At 45.4% G+C, this 17,841-nt stretch overlaps 1 protein-coding gene across 3 annotated transcripts in view; it reads left to right on the forward strand.

Annotated features, from left to right (window-relative positions):
- Positions 1 to 1,650, forward strand: part of LOC119455710 (connectin-like) — a 65,899-nt gene extending 64,249 nt beyond the window's left edge. For all 3 annotated transcript variants that reach the window (XM_049669219.1, XM_049669220.1, XM_037717136.2), the window contains one exon: positions 327 to 1,650. In XM_049669219.1, the coding sequence (XP_049525176.1) occupies positions 327 to 868 (542 nt within the window). In that variant the 3' untranslated portion in view covers positions 869 to 1,650. The remainder of the gene's footprint in view (positions 1 to 326) is intronic.
- The last annotated feature ends 16,191 nt before the right edge of the window (positions 1,651 to 17,841 follow it).

Below are 17,841 nucleotides of genomic sequence, written 5' to 3' on the forward strand. Positions count from 1 at the left end.
CCATCTTTGATCCAGCTGCACGGCTACAACTGGACATCATCTACCTTATAGGTGATGATACTGCACACGCAATGAATTCAAATTATTGGCAGGACTAATACTTCACCCTGAACTGATTAACCCGACAACGGCAACTGCAGCTTCCATAATGGACACTGTGTTTCATGCATGCACTTACCAAGATCGCCCAAGTTGACTCGAAATATCTCAGTAGGAGAATAGCATCAATTCACCGGCGGTATCGGTTAGTGGACCAACCTATGCATGAGTCAACTATCTCTTAAGTAATACTGAATTTAATTCGGTTTCTTTCTCTTTTAATGCAGGCAACAAGTTCAGCTGTGACTGCCGGCTGTCCTGGATACTGCACCTGGAAAACGCCACGCGCAACGCCAAATTCCGTCGCGAACTGCGCCACGTCAAGTGCGAGTTTGAAAGTCCCGCTGCCGCACCAGTAAACATGACTGCCAACAACAAGGTAGTCCGGCTAAGCCTGAAACAGCTAGGATGCGCTGAGGACTACGAGAGACCGGCAGTGGGCACAAGACATCAAACGACGACTCTGCCGCCTGCGCGTCGTCCGCATGATGACGACGATGACGAAGCTGGCGGCCTGGGTTTCTCCGACGAATCCGCGCTTGGTACTCGTACAAGCCAAGACGGACGTCGCGAAGAAGTCTCGCCAATGACGAACGATGTCGAGGTGATTCTGAACCAGCGTAAATCAATTGAGAAAGATTCATCCGCGTCTCCGACTAGGCTTAAGCCCAACGCCGTCGGTTCAACAAGCATGCGCTGCCTGGCGGAATCTACGCTCGTGTCATTTTTGCTGGTATTGTGCGTATGTGCCAGTAACTGCTGCAGGTGATTAGGCCCATTGTGCCTGACATGAAGTCACAGTTTTATTTTCCTTTGAGCCGTGTGCTTTGCAGCTCTGATGACCCATTTTTAGACAGTATCGAAGCTGTCCGAGAGGAAGAACTAGAAGGGAGGCAGATGGAGTCACGGAGTAACTGGCGTTCAAGTTTTAATATCACTGTTTCTGTGTTCCCGAAATTGTACATAACTGAGAGAAGAAAAACAAACGTTTCAAGTAAGTAATGTTTAGCATCGGATTCGTCAGCTTTCCTTTCACGTAACTGTTGAAGCATCCAGTACCAGCTTGGAACCCTTGGAAACGTGTATGCATACTCAAGATTTAGACATGTTATTTTCCCTCGATACTGATGATTCGTAACTTGTCTTTCCACTTGGGGTCAAGTGAGAAGTCAGATAGTTAATGTACTTGTCCGAGTATCTGCAGTGTATTTACTGGCGCATTGAAGGTCTCTGTTCAAGGACGCTGGCCCGTAACGGCTCATGCTGGTGGGAAGGCGCGTTATAAGATGCCTGCGCCCTGTCTTGGGCGAAGGGGTTCGATCACGTGCGTGGTGTTTTTTCATCAAAGCACCCTCCGCAGTGAATTCGGTGGCATGTGTATCGATGTCTGAGCGCTTCTGGAACGCCGCTGCCGTATGCGCACAAATAAACGATTTAGTTCAGTGCTGTGTGGCCCCATCAAAATTCCCGCTCCCACTTGTATCGTGTGCCGCTATATGGAAGATACTCGCATTGTGTTGTCCTGTGCTTTCTATTTTTTTTTATTTATTTATTTTATTTAGAAAATACTGCAGGCCTTATAGGGGCCCTTGCAGGAGGGGCAGAAGTACACAAAAAACAACAACAACAACAAGGAAATGCAAGAGTACGTGAGTAGCAAAACAAAAATAACAACAATTAATTACAATGGAATTACAATTACAATTTTAGAAGCACTGCACCAAAACAAGATAAACAAGGAGCAACCATTTTTCAACTATCGCATATTCAGCTGTCAACACATTTAATGCTTTCAGGGTAATAAGAAGCGATATGGGCAAGTTATTCCATTCGGCTATAGTGCGAGGAAACAAGGAATATTTAAAGGTGTTGGTCCTGGCAAAATACGGAGTTAATGACTTGGCATGCCGGTGCCTTGTAAATCGCCCTGCTAGCGGTTGTATGTATTGTTGCGGATTAAGAGATAGCTGATTATTCTGAAGCAGATAGAGGAACTTAATCCTTTGAATTTTTCGTCGCAATTTTAGTGTTTGTATATTATTCATTTTCATTAAGTTTGAGGGAGAGTCAGTTGGACGGTATTTAGAAAATATAAAGCGTACAGCTTTTCGCTGAATTTTTTCTAATGCATCGATGTTGCGTTTCGTGTACGGGTCCCAAACAATTGCCGCGTATTCTAGTGTAGGCCTTATAATACAGTTGTAAGCCAACAGCTTGGTTTCCGGAGGTGCCATTTTTAATTTATGCCTGAGCATACCAAGTTTTCTTAAAGCTGAAGCACATGTAGTAGAGATATGCTTGTTCCAGGAAAGATCATGCGTTATGATAACGCCCAGGTACCTATATTCCTCGACTTCGGATAAGGGTTGAGAGGCAAGATCATAAGTAAACGGTAAAGGGTGCTTTTTTTTGTAATTCTCATAGAAACTGTTTTATTAGTGTTGAGCTCCATGTTCCACTGCTGGCACCAGTTATGAATGCGCTGAAGGGTAGAATTTAAGAGGACTTGGTCTTCGTGGCATTTAATTTCATTAAATAAAACACAATCATCAGCAAACAATCTTAATTGAACGGGGTGAGTGATTACTACTACAATATCATTAATATATATTAAAAATAACAAGGGGCCAAGCACGCTGCCTTGAGGAACACCGGAAGTAACTGGTGCTTCATCTGAAGGGCAGTCGCTTATGCTGACGAATTGTGTGCGCTTAGTTAAGTATGCAGATATCCAGCTGATTAAGTATGGCGGTAGTTTTATGATTTCGAGCTTTTCAATTAGTTTATGGTGACAAACAAGATCAAATGCTTTTCTGTAATCCAGGAATATAACATCAATCTGACCAGGTTTATCAAGAATGCTAGCAAAGCTATGGACGACTGAAGCCAACTGGGTGACGGTGGAAAACCCCTTCCTAAAGCCATGCTGTACCGGTGTGAGGATGCTGTTGTCACTTAAGAATTCTTTTATCTGGTTAGCTATAATATGTTCCAATAGTTTGCAGCAAGATGAAGTAAGAGAGATTGGTCGATAGTTGGTTATTAATGTCGCTTGGCCATTCTTAAGCACCGGTACAACCCGAGCGGTTCGCCAATCTTTGGGAAGGGTGGCGGAAGATAAAGATACACTAAAAATGCGCACTAGAAAACGTGCAATCATCTCTGCATAGCGGCGCAAAAAGGCGTTTGGGATGTTATCCGGTCCTGGTGATGATTTAGTTTTCGAATGAAGCCTCGATGAAAAGAACTAAACTGACCCGTGATTCAACGGTAGCTGCAAAATGTAACTCCACGTACAGAACTTTAAGTCTATGTGCGCGGATTCATATGTGCCCACTCCATTTATTATACCTGTCGTTTTGATAAAGCGTGCGTCGCCAACTGCCAGTGCTCTAAGAAGAGGAGTCATTCGATTTGTAGTATTTAGTCTGGTTTCCAAAAAGGCACTTCTAGCGGTGACCCGCAAGAAGTGCCTGAAGGCTGAAAACTAAACCCGGAAATTTGATTTGTCTTTCTGTGATGAACTGCACACGTTATCCCTCTACTCTGACAATTTGCATGCGTTTATCGCGCAGCCAATGCGACTGGAATATTTATGTTTGTACATAATAAACACTGCCACGTGGATTCGCGTGAACAGTAAGCAATGACCCTCGAAAGTTCTCTAAAGTGTCACAGGATTTTTTTTTTTCGGGGAGGCAAGGAAGGGAAGGAGGATGAAGCCCAGTCTTAGCGATCGGTGCATCTGCGGATACTCATCTAGTGACGGGTCAAGTGAACGACACAAATAGCTTCTACAAACGTTAGTTATTCAGGTAAGTGCCATTTCTATGCAATCCTTGTTACATTACTCCAGTTTTCTTATTTCATATTTTTGAAAAGTTCGGGTGGACACACGCTTCTTACGCTCCTTCGTTATACGCAGACAACAGACACAAGCTCCTAGTCTCCTGGAAGTTTTAGCTCTATTTATTTATTTACTTATTTATTACAACATGTGAGCACATCATTATAGTGAGGGCTGGGTGAAAACAAATACAGCCCATAATACTAATAAGCATAATAAGCGGCACATGACATTCATAAATGCAATAAAGCGGTTAAAAAAAAAACCACAACAAAAAATAACAAAAATAAAAAAATGAAAAAAAAAATGTTTGTGCGAAGACGTGTAGTTCATGATCTCCCACATATTTATTTTATCGTCGGTCGAACACAGACGAAATACCGAACGCCGCTGGCCCGATCGTTCCTCGCTCGAACTCTGACGCGCGGAGCTGCGTGCCTTGGCGCCACTTCGTTGTCGTCGGTTAAACGCCGATGACTCGCCATCCAATACAGAAAGGAGGGATTGAAATGTTACGTAACGCTATTCATTGCATTTTAAAAGAGAGCTGTATCACGAATCGTAATTAATGACGTGAGTAGATTATTCTATTCATTGTATGTTTATGAAAAGAATGACTGAGCACGCGACGGTGTTATGTCGGGTTATGTTGACTATATGGTAGTGGTACGGGATAAAAAAAAAAAAATGGCACTGGGTGAATCCAGCGCTATTTGCGAAGGATATTTGACAGGTAGCGCTGGCGGACACATGCCATGCTCTAAACCTGAGTACAAGTGCCACTGTATCTGCATCGAGCCTTGTAATTCACTTCGCCTTGAACACACACAGGCTGCCGTAGAATGAAAGGATATATGTTCTCTTGCATTCTTTTTGCGAGTAGTCATGTCCTCGTGATGCGGCTGATCTAGCTTTTTCAATAAAGGAGCTTTGGTGCAAACAGCGGCAAACAAGGGGCATTGACATCTTTCTAACGCAGGTGGTGCCCGCGAGCGCAGTTCAGGCTCAGCTGCCTGCATCGTAGCTGAATTCCCTTATAACCGCTCTTTCAGCTACTTTCTCCTATTCACATGCGACGTGTCGCACCGCACACTCGGAGCACACCTTTATTGTACGAGGAACTTACAAAAGCAAGCGTTGTACAATGAAAATCGAGGTCGCCTGAAAGTTTTCAGAAACCAAAGTAAACGAGGTAAGAGCTTGGCTCGTGTGCACGAAATCCCATTGAGAGCACGGAACTACACAGATCTGACGACAACGTACGAGTAGTTACTGTTGTTTCGGTTCAGTAGTTACAGTTACAGTAGTTACTGTTTTCGATTTTCGTGAAACACGCGTGTGAGAAAAACGACAAATTGAAACGTGCAAGTGTGGCGCGAAACCTCTTCGACGGTGTAGGACTTGTAAAGTGACGCACAGAAAAAAAAAAAAAGATTAGCATACGCTTTGGCCAAACAGCTGCGAATAAAAGGTTGCATAAAACTACGCATTTTGATTAAATAAATCTAGCCTGCCTAGAGACAGGGGGAGTCTGAGAGTTTCGAAGACCGTCCATGTAGTTTGAATTCCATACCTTGCATTACTATCTCATACATAAAGGAAGTTCTCCAGTTCTCCGTAGTGGGCGAACGCAATTATTAGAGAACAAAGCAGGCAAGTCAAAATAAAATGGTGCTCTTCACTCTATGGGGGAATGCTGCTGTCGCAGTAAATGAGTTCAGAGCCAAAGGAGTCGCTGAAGTCTGCTGTGTTTCTTTTTTCGCTATGTTAAGATAAGTCATTTTCCAATTTGCATAAATCCTCTTTGTCACACATATGATGGGTCGATTTGCTTAGAATCTTGAAGACAATTGTAAACGATCAGAAAACCATCGGTATCGAAACCGAAGCTGAAGTGGGCAGTTTGAAGAGCTGCTTTATGTGTTGACGTCAGATCCTACCCTTCAGAACGCCAATGACATCGGCTAAGCGTCCACCTTCAAGTGCCTACCATAGTTAAACTTTGCGAGGCCGGAAGCGTTCATCAAGGTCAAATATAAGATATTTAGGAAAATAAAAGAAACCTTTGAATATCATACACTATTCCATCTATGTGTGCCTTAGTACTCTACGTCTACAAGCCGAAGAATAATAATTGCTACGACGAGTGACCGTTGTCTGCTAGTAGTAGGCGCTGACATCAGCCAGCCTACGTTTATACCACATCACATTAACAAACGCGGCGAGCGAACACCAACATCTTCGGGTCGTTTGAGAAAAAATGGAAAAAGAACAAAGGTCAGCAATGCACTAGTTACCCGCAATTGCGAGCGACGACAATGTTACGAGATTCCGAGAGAAAGTATTCACCCTCTCTGCGAGGAAGTATAGCGAAACATGTATATTTTTACAAGCAGCGTAAAAATAGCAGAGCGCGAGTACTTAAACTGCAAAGAGATGAGGAAGTTCGGAGTTAACTCTGCGCGTCTTATCTCACCGCGACAGCTCGTGTAGCTGAAGAACGCCCACCGCAAGGCATTTTGTTGTCAGCGCTTGAGTTGGTGCCGGGTCCACGTATACTCCACACTGACGCGCTTCCTCATTTCTTAGAAGATATCTGCTCGCTCCTGGCCGAGCAGTTGTAGTTGTTTGCAGCCTTCAATTAACCTAGTCTACGCGCCGGGTGAGCGCATAGTCACTCGCTGCTCGAGCTCTCAAGTGTGCTGTTGCGATAAGACGGAATGCGACCACTAATAGCCCCATCAGGCGCGACAAGTCGCATGTTAAAGCTTACTACGTAAGTGGCTATTGAAAACTTATTGCTACTTAAATTTTTAGTATGTCCTGACCGTTGACTAAGGGAGCTAAAGTTAAGTGTAGACATGGTCTCATTACACGGACGTGGCCCACCACGATCGTAAGGTCATACGCTCAAGAGGAAGCTTACTTCATGAATTACTCAACCGCTGCGACATGTGTAGGCAGCGCTGCAAATCGGGTACGGTTGACGTCAGGGACGCTTTGTGCAGGGCGATGCCGCATTTCGCACGGTCTATAGCGGTCTATATTGGAGTGTGGGTGTTGAATGTGCAACTGTCGGCGACGTATAAACATTCGGATGCATGTGAACTCAGTCGGGACATGACTGTGCACCAATTGCATGGCGCGGTCGATGGTTCTTGTTGCGTTGTAGTGTAAGATTCAATTGCACTGACATAAATACCAAATTGGCGTGGTCAGGGTAACGAAGTCCATGAAGTAGCGGAGCACTGACATGATGACGCTCTTTCATTCACAAACCTATGATTTTACAGTAAAGCTCTTGTTTGGGCTAGTTGGTGCATTCTAGGACACATAACGAGGTAGCACGAGAAAACACGGACGAAAAAAAAAAAAGGTATGCACACAGTATGTATACTATACCTCATGACAAACTCTACTGTGCTGTGAAGGAGTGCATTGAACACAACGGCGAAGTTGCGTTTCGGAATGACGCTGGTGGGAGTACCAAACACTTAGCGACTTCTACTTGAACTCCACTGCTATAAACTATGACGGGCAATACTATGCTCAAAGAAAAGAATATGGATAGGGTCGTTGGTCGCCCCAGTGCTCAGTAACATTTACGTTGCTTGCGTTGACCGGCGGCTTGATGCATCTGTTTCCCAACTAGGTGTGCGGCGTGTGCTTAGGTACGTAGATGATTGCTTAGTGTTCGTTCATGCCTCTAGCATTCACAATTTTGACTATAATGTTTCAGTTATAATCGACAAATTTTCCCTAGCTTCTGCTGGTCTCAACTTCCTTGATGAGAAGCCAGTTAACAGCAGCCTTTAATTCCTTGATTTGCGACTGTATTTTACGCCCGGACATGCGTGCTGGATGTACAGTCCAAGAAAAGCTGTGTTAGCATATAGGAGCGCCCATTGGAACATTAAAGAAAGGGCCATGGTCATGCTTTGTTCTCGTTCCGCACTTGAAAAATCGTGTCTGCATAAGGTAGATGAAAGCCTTATACACCATGTTGAGCGCCTGAGTAATGCTAGGTACCCTTCACATCTAGTTTTAAGTTCTTCTGAGCGTGTTTTGCAAAGTTTGAAGGGGATTGAAAAGAAAAAGCAGCTTGGAGCTGAGGAAAAGCCACTTCATGCAATGCCCTACATTCACCGTATTTCACACAATGTTATGAAAGTTGCCAATCGGCTTGGGGTAAGAATGGTTTTTACCGCCCCATGCAAGTTGGCTAAAGTATGCGCAATGATGCCCAAAGAAAGGCGCATTAGGTGTAACAAACGGCACGCCAAACGCTTCACAGATTGTGTTTCAGGTGTCGTTTACAATATTCCTTTGTCCTGTGGAAGAGTATACATAGGGCAGACGGGACGCTGTTTTAATAAAAGGGCCCGAGAGCATCGCTTGGCTGTATGCAGCAAAACCGGTCGCCACCTCGATATTCATTACATGCAGGCGCTGTCGTGGTTGCAAGCCAATTTTCGAAGACACAGTCTTCTTGTCCTCATCGAAGGACAAACTGGAAAGAAAGGTCACTGAAGCTTACTTTATTGCTAAGAATACTGGCAAATGCGTAAGCATGAATTCTGTGAATTTACTTGCAAAGGAGCTGCAATTTTTAGATGCATGGATTGGTTTAGTTGACACACAGTGTTTCGTTGTATCATATATCTTCATGTTTGCTTTACGGCCTCACGCTTTCTCTTTCCTGTGTACATGTTTTCAAATCAAATAATCATAATAATAGATCTGTTTTACGTATCCGCGCATGTGAGTGACGCGATTCAATTGGTAGACAAGCTTACGGGTGGGGTCTCTGATAGGGCTATCATGGAAGCACTTTACTAATCTTTATCAAAGTTATATAACACTTGTTTACCTGATGTGTATTCATATAGGCTGCTCGCGTTCCTGCTCTGAAAATATGGTTGGGAGTTTGCGCCCGTCTTGTGTACATACCTTTCTTCGTCTGTGTTCTTTCGCGCTGCCCTGTTATGTGTTCCTCTATGATTTGAAACGGGCAATTTTGTTATTAGATGAAAATAGCAATGACTGTGGTTATCTCGATCTTTAGAAAACGCTGAATACACACGAATATGAAAACTGCGTTCTGTACGATACCTCCCAGGTTACGATTTGTAACAGAAAACGACTCTCCCGAGCAAATAAGAAAGCGCTGTCAACAACGTTCGCGATACCACTTCGCCGCTTAGCATCGACAAATCCTGGAGGGGTGCTTGCAAGGAAAGAACTGTGTGTATGCCGCCATGCGTACATCATCTTCTCTTACTCTTCAGATTTCCTTCGCATCTTTAGTGATCGATGCAGCCAAGAAAGTTATAATCAGCGCTTGTTCGAGCTTTTCTTCTTTTTTCTTTCTTGTTTGGGGATGTGACCGTATTCTGTAGTAAGCCATTTCACTTCCCAGTCTTATTTGCCGCACCGAGCGTCCGATTCAGGCGACTACCCATGCCCGGTGTCGCCCGAGCCGTTAACGAGCGCTGAAATGAATAGTAAAGTTCACACTGTTATGCGCCTCCTGGAGCTCAGTGCATCCGGTGCTTCCTGCGGCGCAAAAGAACGCTTCGCCCCCTAATCTTGGTCAGTCGCTTCTACAGTACGCAGCGGGATGTGTGTACTTTGTACAGAGTCTGCCCTCATAGAGCGTATACCATGCATGTGCGACGCTGGAAGACATTCTTTTACCGCGATAACGTTTAGGGCCCCGTGTCGCAGAAAATCCGCCGTCGGCAACCAGCGTGTGATCGCGGGTGGCAGAGAAAATCATCCAACCACATCGACCGCGCAGGCCCTCCACGTGGTGCAAGGTGTTGGGGAACAAAAATCAAATTTCTCACAGTGAAATCCGTCAGAAAAATGGTAAAGTATGACTTTACCACTCGGCGTCGGATTCGCCGTCGGATTGTTTACGAATCGGCGTCGGATTGCAATTTGAATGTACGAGAAAACCTAATTCTACTACGAGGAAACTCAGACACAAACCCCTTTTTCAGCATTTATATGAGGCCTGCGCTCGTCGGGTCAATGGCAAACAATAAAATAATTAAAAAAAAAAGATGCTAGGGCCTTCACATTTTAATATAAGACCACTTATATTGCCCCTGGAAAAGCGTCTCTCCAGCAATGGATTTCAGTTTAAAAGTGAAGCCGACTTCAAGGGGATCGGTGTAAGCTGGCTTTCCTACGTTCAGTGTTGCAGTGAATTAAGCCTACTTGCCGTATGCGAACGATGCGATGCGAACGGGTCCCGATAACACTATCGCGTTCTACTCTTAAAGGCGAAGCTTAAGAGTCCTCCAATTTTTAAAGCGAATGCCTTTAATGGCTCACGCTCGCGGTCGCGTCCGTCCGTGCGCTGGATTCGTGCCAACTGTGGCCTCTCCTCCGCGCAGCGGCGCCACATCCTCCCCTCCTTAGCAACCGGCGCGCCGGTGAATGGCGCAGCTGTTTAGCGTAGCTTGCACTGGAGGCGCAATGCTAAAGACAGCGGAGCTGATGGGCACCTAGCCAGCCCTGGCTTTTGGGCTTGGCTAAGCGCTACCAAGTCATCCCCAGCATTTTCCGGAATATATATATATATATATATATATATATATATATATATATATATATATATATATATATATATACTTAGTGACACGTCACCACGCTTTCATATATAAAAGGGATACCCGTCTAGCAACTCATTCAGTTCATTCTAAGACTTCCATGGGTAGACCACGGAAATTAATTAAAGACACAAGAAGAACAGCGTGAATACAATGCTCGACCATGTGTGGTGTTTGATACAGCTTCGCTGGACATTCACGTTCGCAGGGCGGGCGGATGAATTCGCTTTCATCCTCTGCTATGTATTTGCAATGTTCTTTCATGCATTTGTTAGTGGCACGAGCACCGAGTGACACTCTTTGTTTCTTGCGCAGCAACTTCCAGTTAGGGACTGACTTCCGGTTTGTCACAGAGGTAGGATGAATATAAAAATAAATCATAGAAAAATAAAAGCAGGTAGATATTGATGGTTCTACTTATGGTTGATGATAGATATTCATTAGAGCACATGTATAAAGAGCTGATTAAGTGTCAGTAATAATTAGAAACAATTAACGAAAGTCTAATTGCCGTTAACTAAAGCACACAATCGTACACTTTATTTCGACGTTAGGATGGATAGTTGGGCATGTTGGTTAAGCATGATCTGACGTGAAGGCGCGAAAACGACGACGGACGAAGAGAGAACACACGCACACATGTTTAATAAGAAAAAACGCCACTATTTTAAACAGGGAGCGCAATCACAGTTTCTCAGTGCGCATTCGCGTTCAGGTAAAGTAGTTCTTTGCGTGATAGTGATATTGAGGCAACACTTACGCACTTATCACCTGCCTCGAATGATCCTTTTGGCCTGAATTATTAAACTAACCCACTTGTCACGGCTTCTGGCAACCACAGGGCAGGCGTAGAAGTCTGGCTTACATTTGCAGTCTCTACAATGAATTGCCAGGTGGCCCTCCCTCCCATTATTGACTTTGTTATTATGTTGCCGCAGCCTGTCATTCAGGCACTGCTCGGTTTGGCCCACGTACTTTCTACAACAATCTAAAGGAATCTCATACACGACTCCTGCCTGACAACCTACGTATTTGTTATGTTTTGTGACACAGGCTGATGCCTTGCGGAAAAAAAGAGTTGGTCATTCTGCAGAGCTTGGAAAGCTTGCACGGGGCAGAAAACACGACATTTATGTTAGCTCGCTCGGCAATCTTTTTCAAATTATGCGACATGCGGTGTATGTGAGGTATGACGGCTACCTTTTCTTTTTCCGAGGTGGCTCCTGGTCCAGTTGGCGCATTCGCGACTTCTTCAGGATTGTTTCCGCTACGGAAACTAGAACAGGCTGCGGGTAGCCTGCCTCTTCCAGTCGGTCGATCTGGTTAGAAAACTCGCCGCAGCTCGATGTGGACAGGACTTCTTAACAACATTCAGCAGGCTCATTTTAGCAATGCTGCGTTTAACTAGCTTAGAGTGAGAGGAACTAAAAGGAAGCAGGGGTTTACTAGCCCGAGGTTCATGATACCAACAGACTTGCTACTTGCTAAACACAATCTAAGATCTAAAAACCTGATGGAGGAATCTACCGAACGTTCGTGGTTCACTTCTATGGGAGATAGAATCTGCCCGAAGGTTGTCAATGGTTGACTAACGACCAAGCCGGCGTCAATGAAATTCTTATCTACGAAAATTAGGAAGTCGTCAACAACTCTAAAAACTCTGACTACACCGCTACCCTCGAGACTGCTAGACATGGTTCTGCCAGCACGAGCTAATAATAAGTCGCTCAAGATCGGAGCTAAACACGAACCTAAGCAAACGCCGCTCTTTTGCAGGTACAAACTACTGTCCCATTCAATATAGGTGGACGCCAGGTAAAGTTCGAGCATAGCCAAGAATTTGTCTTGGCGAAGAGAGAACACACGCTCTCTCTTCGTCCTCTCTTCGAAGAGAGAACACATGTTCTCTCTTCGTCCGTCGTCATTTTCGTGCCTTCACTTCAGATCGTGCACTTTAGATGCCACCGCATCAGTAAAGGTATGGCTCCATGTGCGTGGCGGTTTCCCGCCAGTTCCGTTCGCTCGTTCCTCCTAGTTCGGCTTCCCGCCCGTTCCGTTCGCCATGGAAGTAGACGATGAAGACGCCGGGCCAAGTTTTGTGCACCGTCGAGTTTCCGACGACGAGAACGCCGGGCCAAGCGTAGTGTAGTGTAGTGTAGTGTAGTGTAGTGTAGTGTAGTGTAGTGTAGTGTAGTGTAGCACCGTCGAGTTTCCAACGACGAGAACGCCCGGCCAAGCGTAGTGTAGTGTAGTGTAGTGTAGTGTAGTGTAGTGTAGTGTAGTGTAGTGTAGTGTAGTGTAGTTGTAGTTTACATCGTTTACATCAAGAATTCACCAGCATTATCTATGTCTGTGTCGTACTTCACTTTAATAACACAAAGTTCACACAAGGAAAACACGAAGTTAACCCAAACCATACACCAGGGTACACCAACGCCGAGGTGCGAGTGCCACTAGCAGACACCTAAGCCAAGGATTAGGGTCGTTTCTCATTTTGTCCTTCTAGAGAAGGCAGGCGTACGTTGTGCCCCTTCATCAAAGCTTTTGATGTAGTCAGCTACTCACGGCTTATAGTCAAGCTTACGCATTTTGGCGTTGACTCGTTGGTTGTCAATTGTCTTTTATGCAGTTATCTTTTTGATTGATCATATTATGTTAACATCAATGGCCAAACGTCTCTGTGCATGGCAACTAACGGCGTCCCTCAAGGATCATTATTAAGACAACTACTTTTTAAAATGTTTAAGTATGACGTTTTTCCGATATTCATAAATCTGTCCATCTCTGACGCTACAAAATAAATGCATACTTGGTCAAGTTAACACATGTAATAGTTAGAATAGTGTAATAGCAGACGATTGGTAGCGTTAGAAAAAGCAAAAAGAAAGTAGAAAAAGAAGAAAGTCGGTTACGTCCCTGTCGCCGCGTCAAGGTTGCAACAAAAATGAAAAATAAAAAATAACACATGTAATCGTTATAATGATGTAATAATAGATTATTGGTAGAGTTAGAAAAAAAACTGGTTACGTCACTATCGCCGCATGAAGCTCGTTACACAAAAGGAAAATAAGCAAGTTAACACATATGTAATCGTTATAATAGTGTAATAGTAGATGATTGGTAGCGATGGGTAGAAGTGCTTGAGCTAGCTAAATAAGTAGCAGCCAAGCCAAACGCATTAGTAGACAATCCTCGGAATTTCTACACCATTTTTCTTTCTATTCACGTTAACTAGAACATTGCAATGTTCTAGTTGGATATCCCTGTTCGCTCTTTGATACATACCGTTCTATTCCTGTCTCTTAACATTAAGCCTAACGTTTTTCGTTCCATCGTTCTTTGCGCGGTGCTAAACTAGAGCACTGCACGGGCTCGGGCTCACCCGAAAGCCCGAGCCCGGCCCGGCCCGTGGGCCGGGTCGGGCCGGGTAGGGCAGTTTTTTCACGGGCTCGGGCCGGGCTCGGGCACGGCATGTGGTTTTTGACCCGGGCCCGGGCCGCGGGTTCGGGTATTCCGACGCGGGCCCGCGCCGGGCTCGGACTTTCTAGTGGTGTGCATGTAACGTGCTGCAAGTTATCCTCGCGCGTCTCGAATTTGAAAAATATGTTGCCCCGGCGCAGCTGGAAGCTAGCAGTGCGACTCCTGTGTACTTGCCTTTTCTTCTTCCGTCGTATTTTGCGCTGTTTGAACAGAATGTAAAATTCCAGAAAGACCGAAGTCCCCTCAAACCAAAGCACGCCCTTGTATTGCTTACCTAAATTAATGTAATTAATGCTTTCAGCGCGGTGCAAGCGCGTTCGCTACTTCCAGATTCTTCAAAGGCGAATTGGTAAAACGATGACTGGTATGATAAGATAATTGGTCACGCGGCTGAAATATGGCACTGCGTCCATCCATGATTGCACGCATGTTCTCAACCGCCCGCCTTACAGCAGCACATTACGCTGCACCATGGAGGAACGAGAAGCTTTCTTTCTCCATTTACTCCATCCATGCGCTGCGCTCAAGAACGGTCGTAGCTGCGCTTCGGCTAGAGTGTACTAGAATACGGTTGAGGTGCATGGGACGAGTGGCTGGGGCGGCGCATGCTTTGCAGTGAGGCGCCCGACGTGGAAAAATACTGTGGCGGCGCTGCGATAGAAGTGTATTGGGCCGCATCAAGAACGCGCCGTTGGAAACTGCTGGCGAGAGAGTTTTAGATTAGGGGGACGCAAGCGTTGGGGCCGCCTAGCGCTAGGGGATACAGTACTGCGCATGCGCAGATGGGACTGCGCAGGCGCAGTACCGTGGCCCCAAGCGCTAGCGGGCCCCAACGCTTGCGTCCCCCTAATCTAAACCTCTCTACTGCTCGGCAGGGTCATTCCTACTACTTTGCGCGCTGGTATTTGCGTTCAGACCGCTCAAATGGTGTTCATAATTGCATATGACATGTATTTATGCATTAAGAATAAATTCCTTTCATTCTCTTCTTTATTATTTTTTTTTTAATGCCGCTCGGTGGTCTTCTTCGGTCTCGGGCCGGGTTCGGGCCGGTAACGCAAATTATTTCCGGGCCCCGGCCGGGCCCGGGTCTCGCCATAAAACTTTCGGTTTGTTAACCTCTAAGTTTCTGCCTCACACGCCAGCACCGGTAGAATGCAATCATTGAATACTTTTTATTTCAACGAAAGTGGCAAGCTGCCTGTCAGCATTTGGAAATGCCTGCCGTAGGCACTCCAACCCACTTTTATTCTTCTGTAAGTTTCCTTCTTATGATAAGAATCCTGTGTGAGTGATTCAAATAGATAAACCTATTCCTGCGCAGACTCTAGAGGCTTACTGCACGGCGATCATGAATTCTTGTTCCCTTGTCCCGCTTTTGAACATTACCTTTGTCATCTGCACATTAATATTCAATGCTACTCTTACACTTTATGACCCCCCAACCTGTTGGCTCGTGGAGTTTAACAGCTTTCTCGTTGAGGGTCCTCAATCATCTTGTTGCAATTGATAACCAGTATTGCTGAACAGAACAAAGTCATCCGCAAATCAAAGGTTTTTGAGATATTCACCGTTGATCGTCACTCCTAAACTTTCCAATTATAGTAGCTTGAATACTTCTTCTAAGCGTGCAGAAAATATCATTGGAGAGATTGTGTCTCCTTACCTGACCATGATGCGTAATTTTCAACTTTTCTTCTGCGGAAACGAAGAAGCTGTGGAATTTTTGGATAGATATTCAGGCAAAGAATGTTTTGCCTAATAAGGGGGGCTAAGGTCAACAGTAAACGTTCTCGCGCCAGTGTCCCACACAGTAAATCAGCGCTTGGTCGTCAGGACGGCTCTTTGTCCCATTCGATTCACCCGCCACACACGCCACTTATCATCATCATTTCCTCGTGCTAAAGGAAACCGAGCGCCTGTGGGACGGTGGCGTCCTCTTGTGCTGGCAGTGAAAGGTGCGCGCAGTGCACGTGCTCGGTCGTCTCGGAATACTCGCCGCACACAGGACAGCACATGTCGGCGATAAAAGAGTCAAACATAGACTCTGGTATTCAAGCGTTGTTGTTTTGCCACCCACGCAGAGAAAATAAACGAGGAATCTGTGGTTGCAGCCTCCGAAATTGCAACGGCGCTCTTTTCCGAATGTGCAATCTTGGCGTCCATGGCGAGGCATTCGTAGCGCGGTTTGACAGTCTCGGATGCCATGGTATACTTCAGCTATGACTTCTCAGATGGCACCGCAAGGTTGGCGCTCAAGCGGTCACATTCTGCCTATATCACTATTTCTCAAACTGCAGGTCATGACCCAGCTATGAATAAACGGATACGGGCCGACTGACTGGAACAAAACAATAAAAAAAAAATGATATGCCCATTAAGATGTTGGCCCATTGAGGTCCAATCAATCCTCTCGGAAGCGATGGTTCGACGCATACATCACTTCCCGTGCACGTGTTGATGGCGATTTACGCGAAGAATAAACGGATACGCGAAGATAGGTTAGACCCTATAGCCCATAAACTATAGCCCATAAAAATATTGGCTGAGCAAGGGACCATTCACTAATCTCGAAAGCGTTTGTTCGGTGCATGCATCACTTCCAGACAGTAGCGCACCCAGGATCCCTGCCAGGGGGGGGGGGGGGGGGGGGGGGTGGCATTTGCCAATACCATCTAAAAAGCACTAATTTCGATTTCTTCACGCGAAATTGTCCAAAAAGGCGCTTTTTGCGAGTGTGCAGACGATTGCGCGTCTTACATCTTAATTGCAGTACTCAAATGCGTAAGGAAAGAAAGAGGTTAAACAAAAGGGGAGGTTAAGTCAGCCTCAGGCTGGGGTTCCAACCCCCGAATCCCCACCCCCCCGGTCGTTGCGCGACTGCTTCCAGAGCGAATGCTGCTAGTGATTTACGCGAGGAATAAACGGATACGCGGAGTTTGGTTAGCCCATAAGAATGAAAGAAAGGTAAGGCTAAAGCCCATCAAAATGTTGGCCTAGCCAGGTCCATTCACTCCTCTCGAAAGTAATTGTTCGGCGCATGCATCACTTCCCGAGCACATGCTGATGGTGATTTACGCGAGGAATAAACGGATACGCGGAGTTTGGTTCGCCCACAAAAATGAAAAAAAAAGTAAGGCTATAGCTCATAAAAATGTTGGCCAAGCCAGGTCCATTCACTCCTCTCGTAAGTATTGTTTGGCGCATGCATCACTTCCCGAGCACATGCTGATGGTGATTTGCGCGAGGAATAAACGGATACGCAGAGTTTGGTTAGCCCACAAGAATGAAAAAAAAGCAAGGCTATAGCTCATAAAAATGTTGGCCAAGCCAGGTCCATTCACTCCTCTCACAAGTAATTGTTTGGCACATGCATCACTTCCCGAGCACATGCTGATGGTGATTTGCGCGAGGAATAAACGGATACGCAGAGTTTGGTTAGCCCACAAGAATGAAAAAAAAAGCAAGGCTATAGCTCATAAAAATGTTGGCCAAGCCAGGTCCATTCACTCCTCTCGTAAGTATTGTTTGGCGCATGCATCACTTCCCGAGCACATGCTGATGGTGATTTGCGCGAGGAATAACCGGATACGCAGAGTTTGGTTAGCCCACAAGAATGAAAAAAAAAGTAAGGCTATAGCTCATAAAAATGTTGGCCAAGCCAGGTCCATTCACTCCTCTCGTAAGTATTGTTTGGCGCATGCATCACTTCCCGAGCACATGCTGATGGTGATTTGCGCGAGGAATAAACGGATACGCAGAGTTTGGTTAGCCCACAAGAATGAAAAAAAAGCA

This window comes from Dermacentor silvarum, chromosome 6 (assembly GCF_013339745.2).
Source record: "Dermacentor silvarum isolate Dsil-2018 chromosome 6, BIME_Dsil_1.4, whole genome shotgun sequence".
NCBI classification, from domain to species: Eukaryota; Metazoa; Arthropoda; class Arachnida; order Ixodida; family Ixodidae; genus Dermacentor; species Dermacentor silvarum.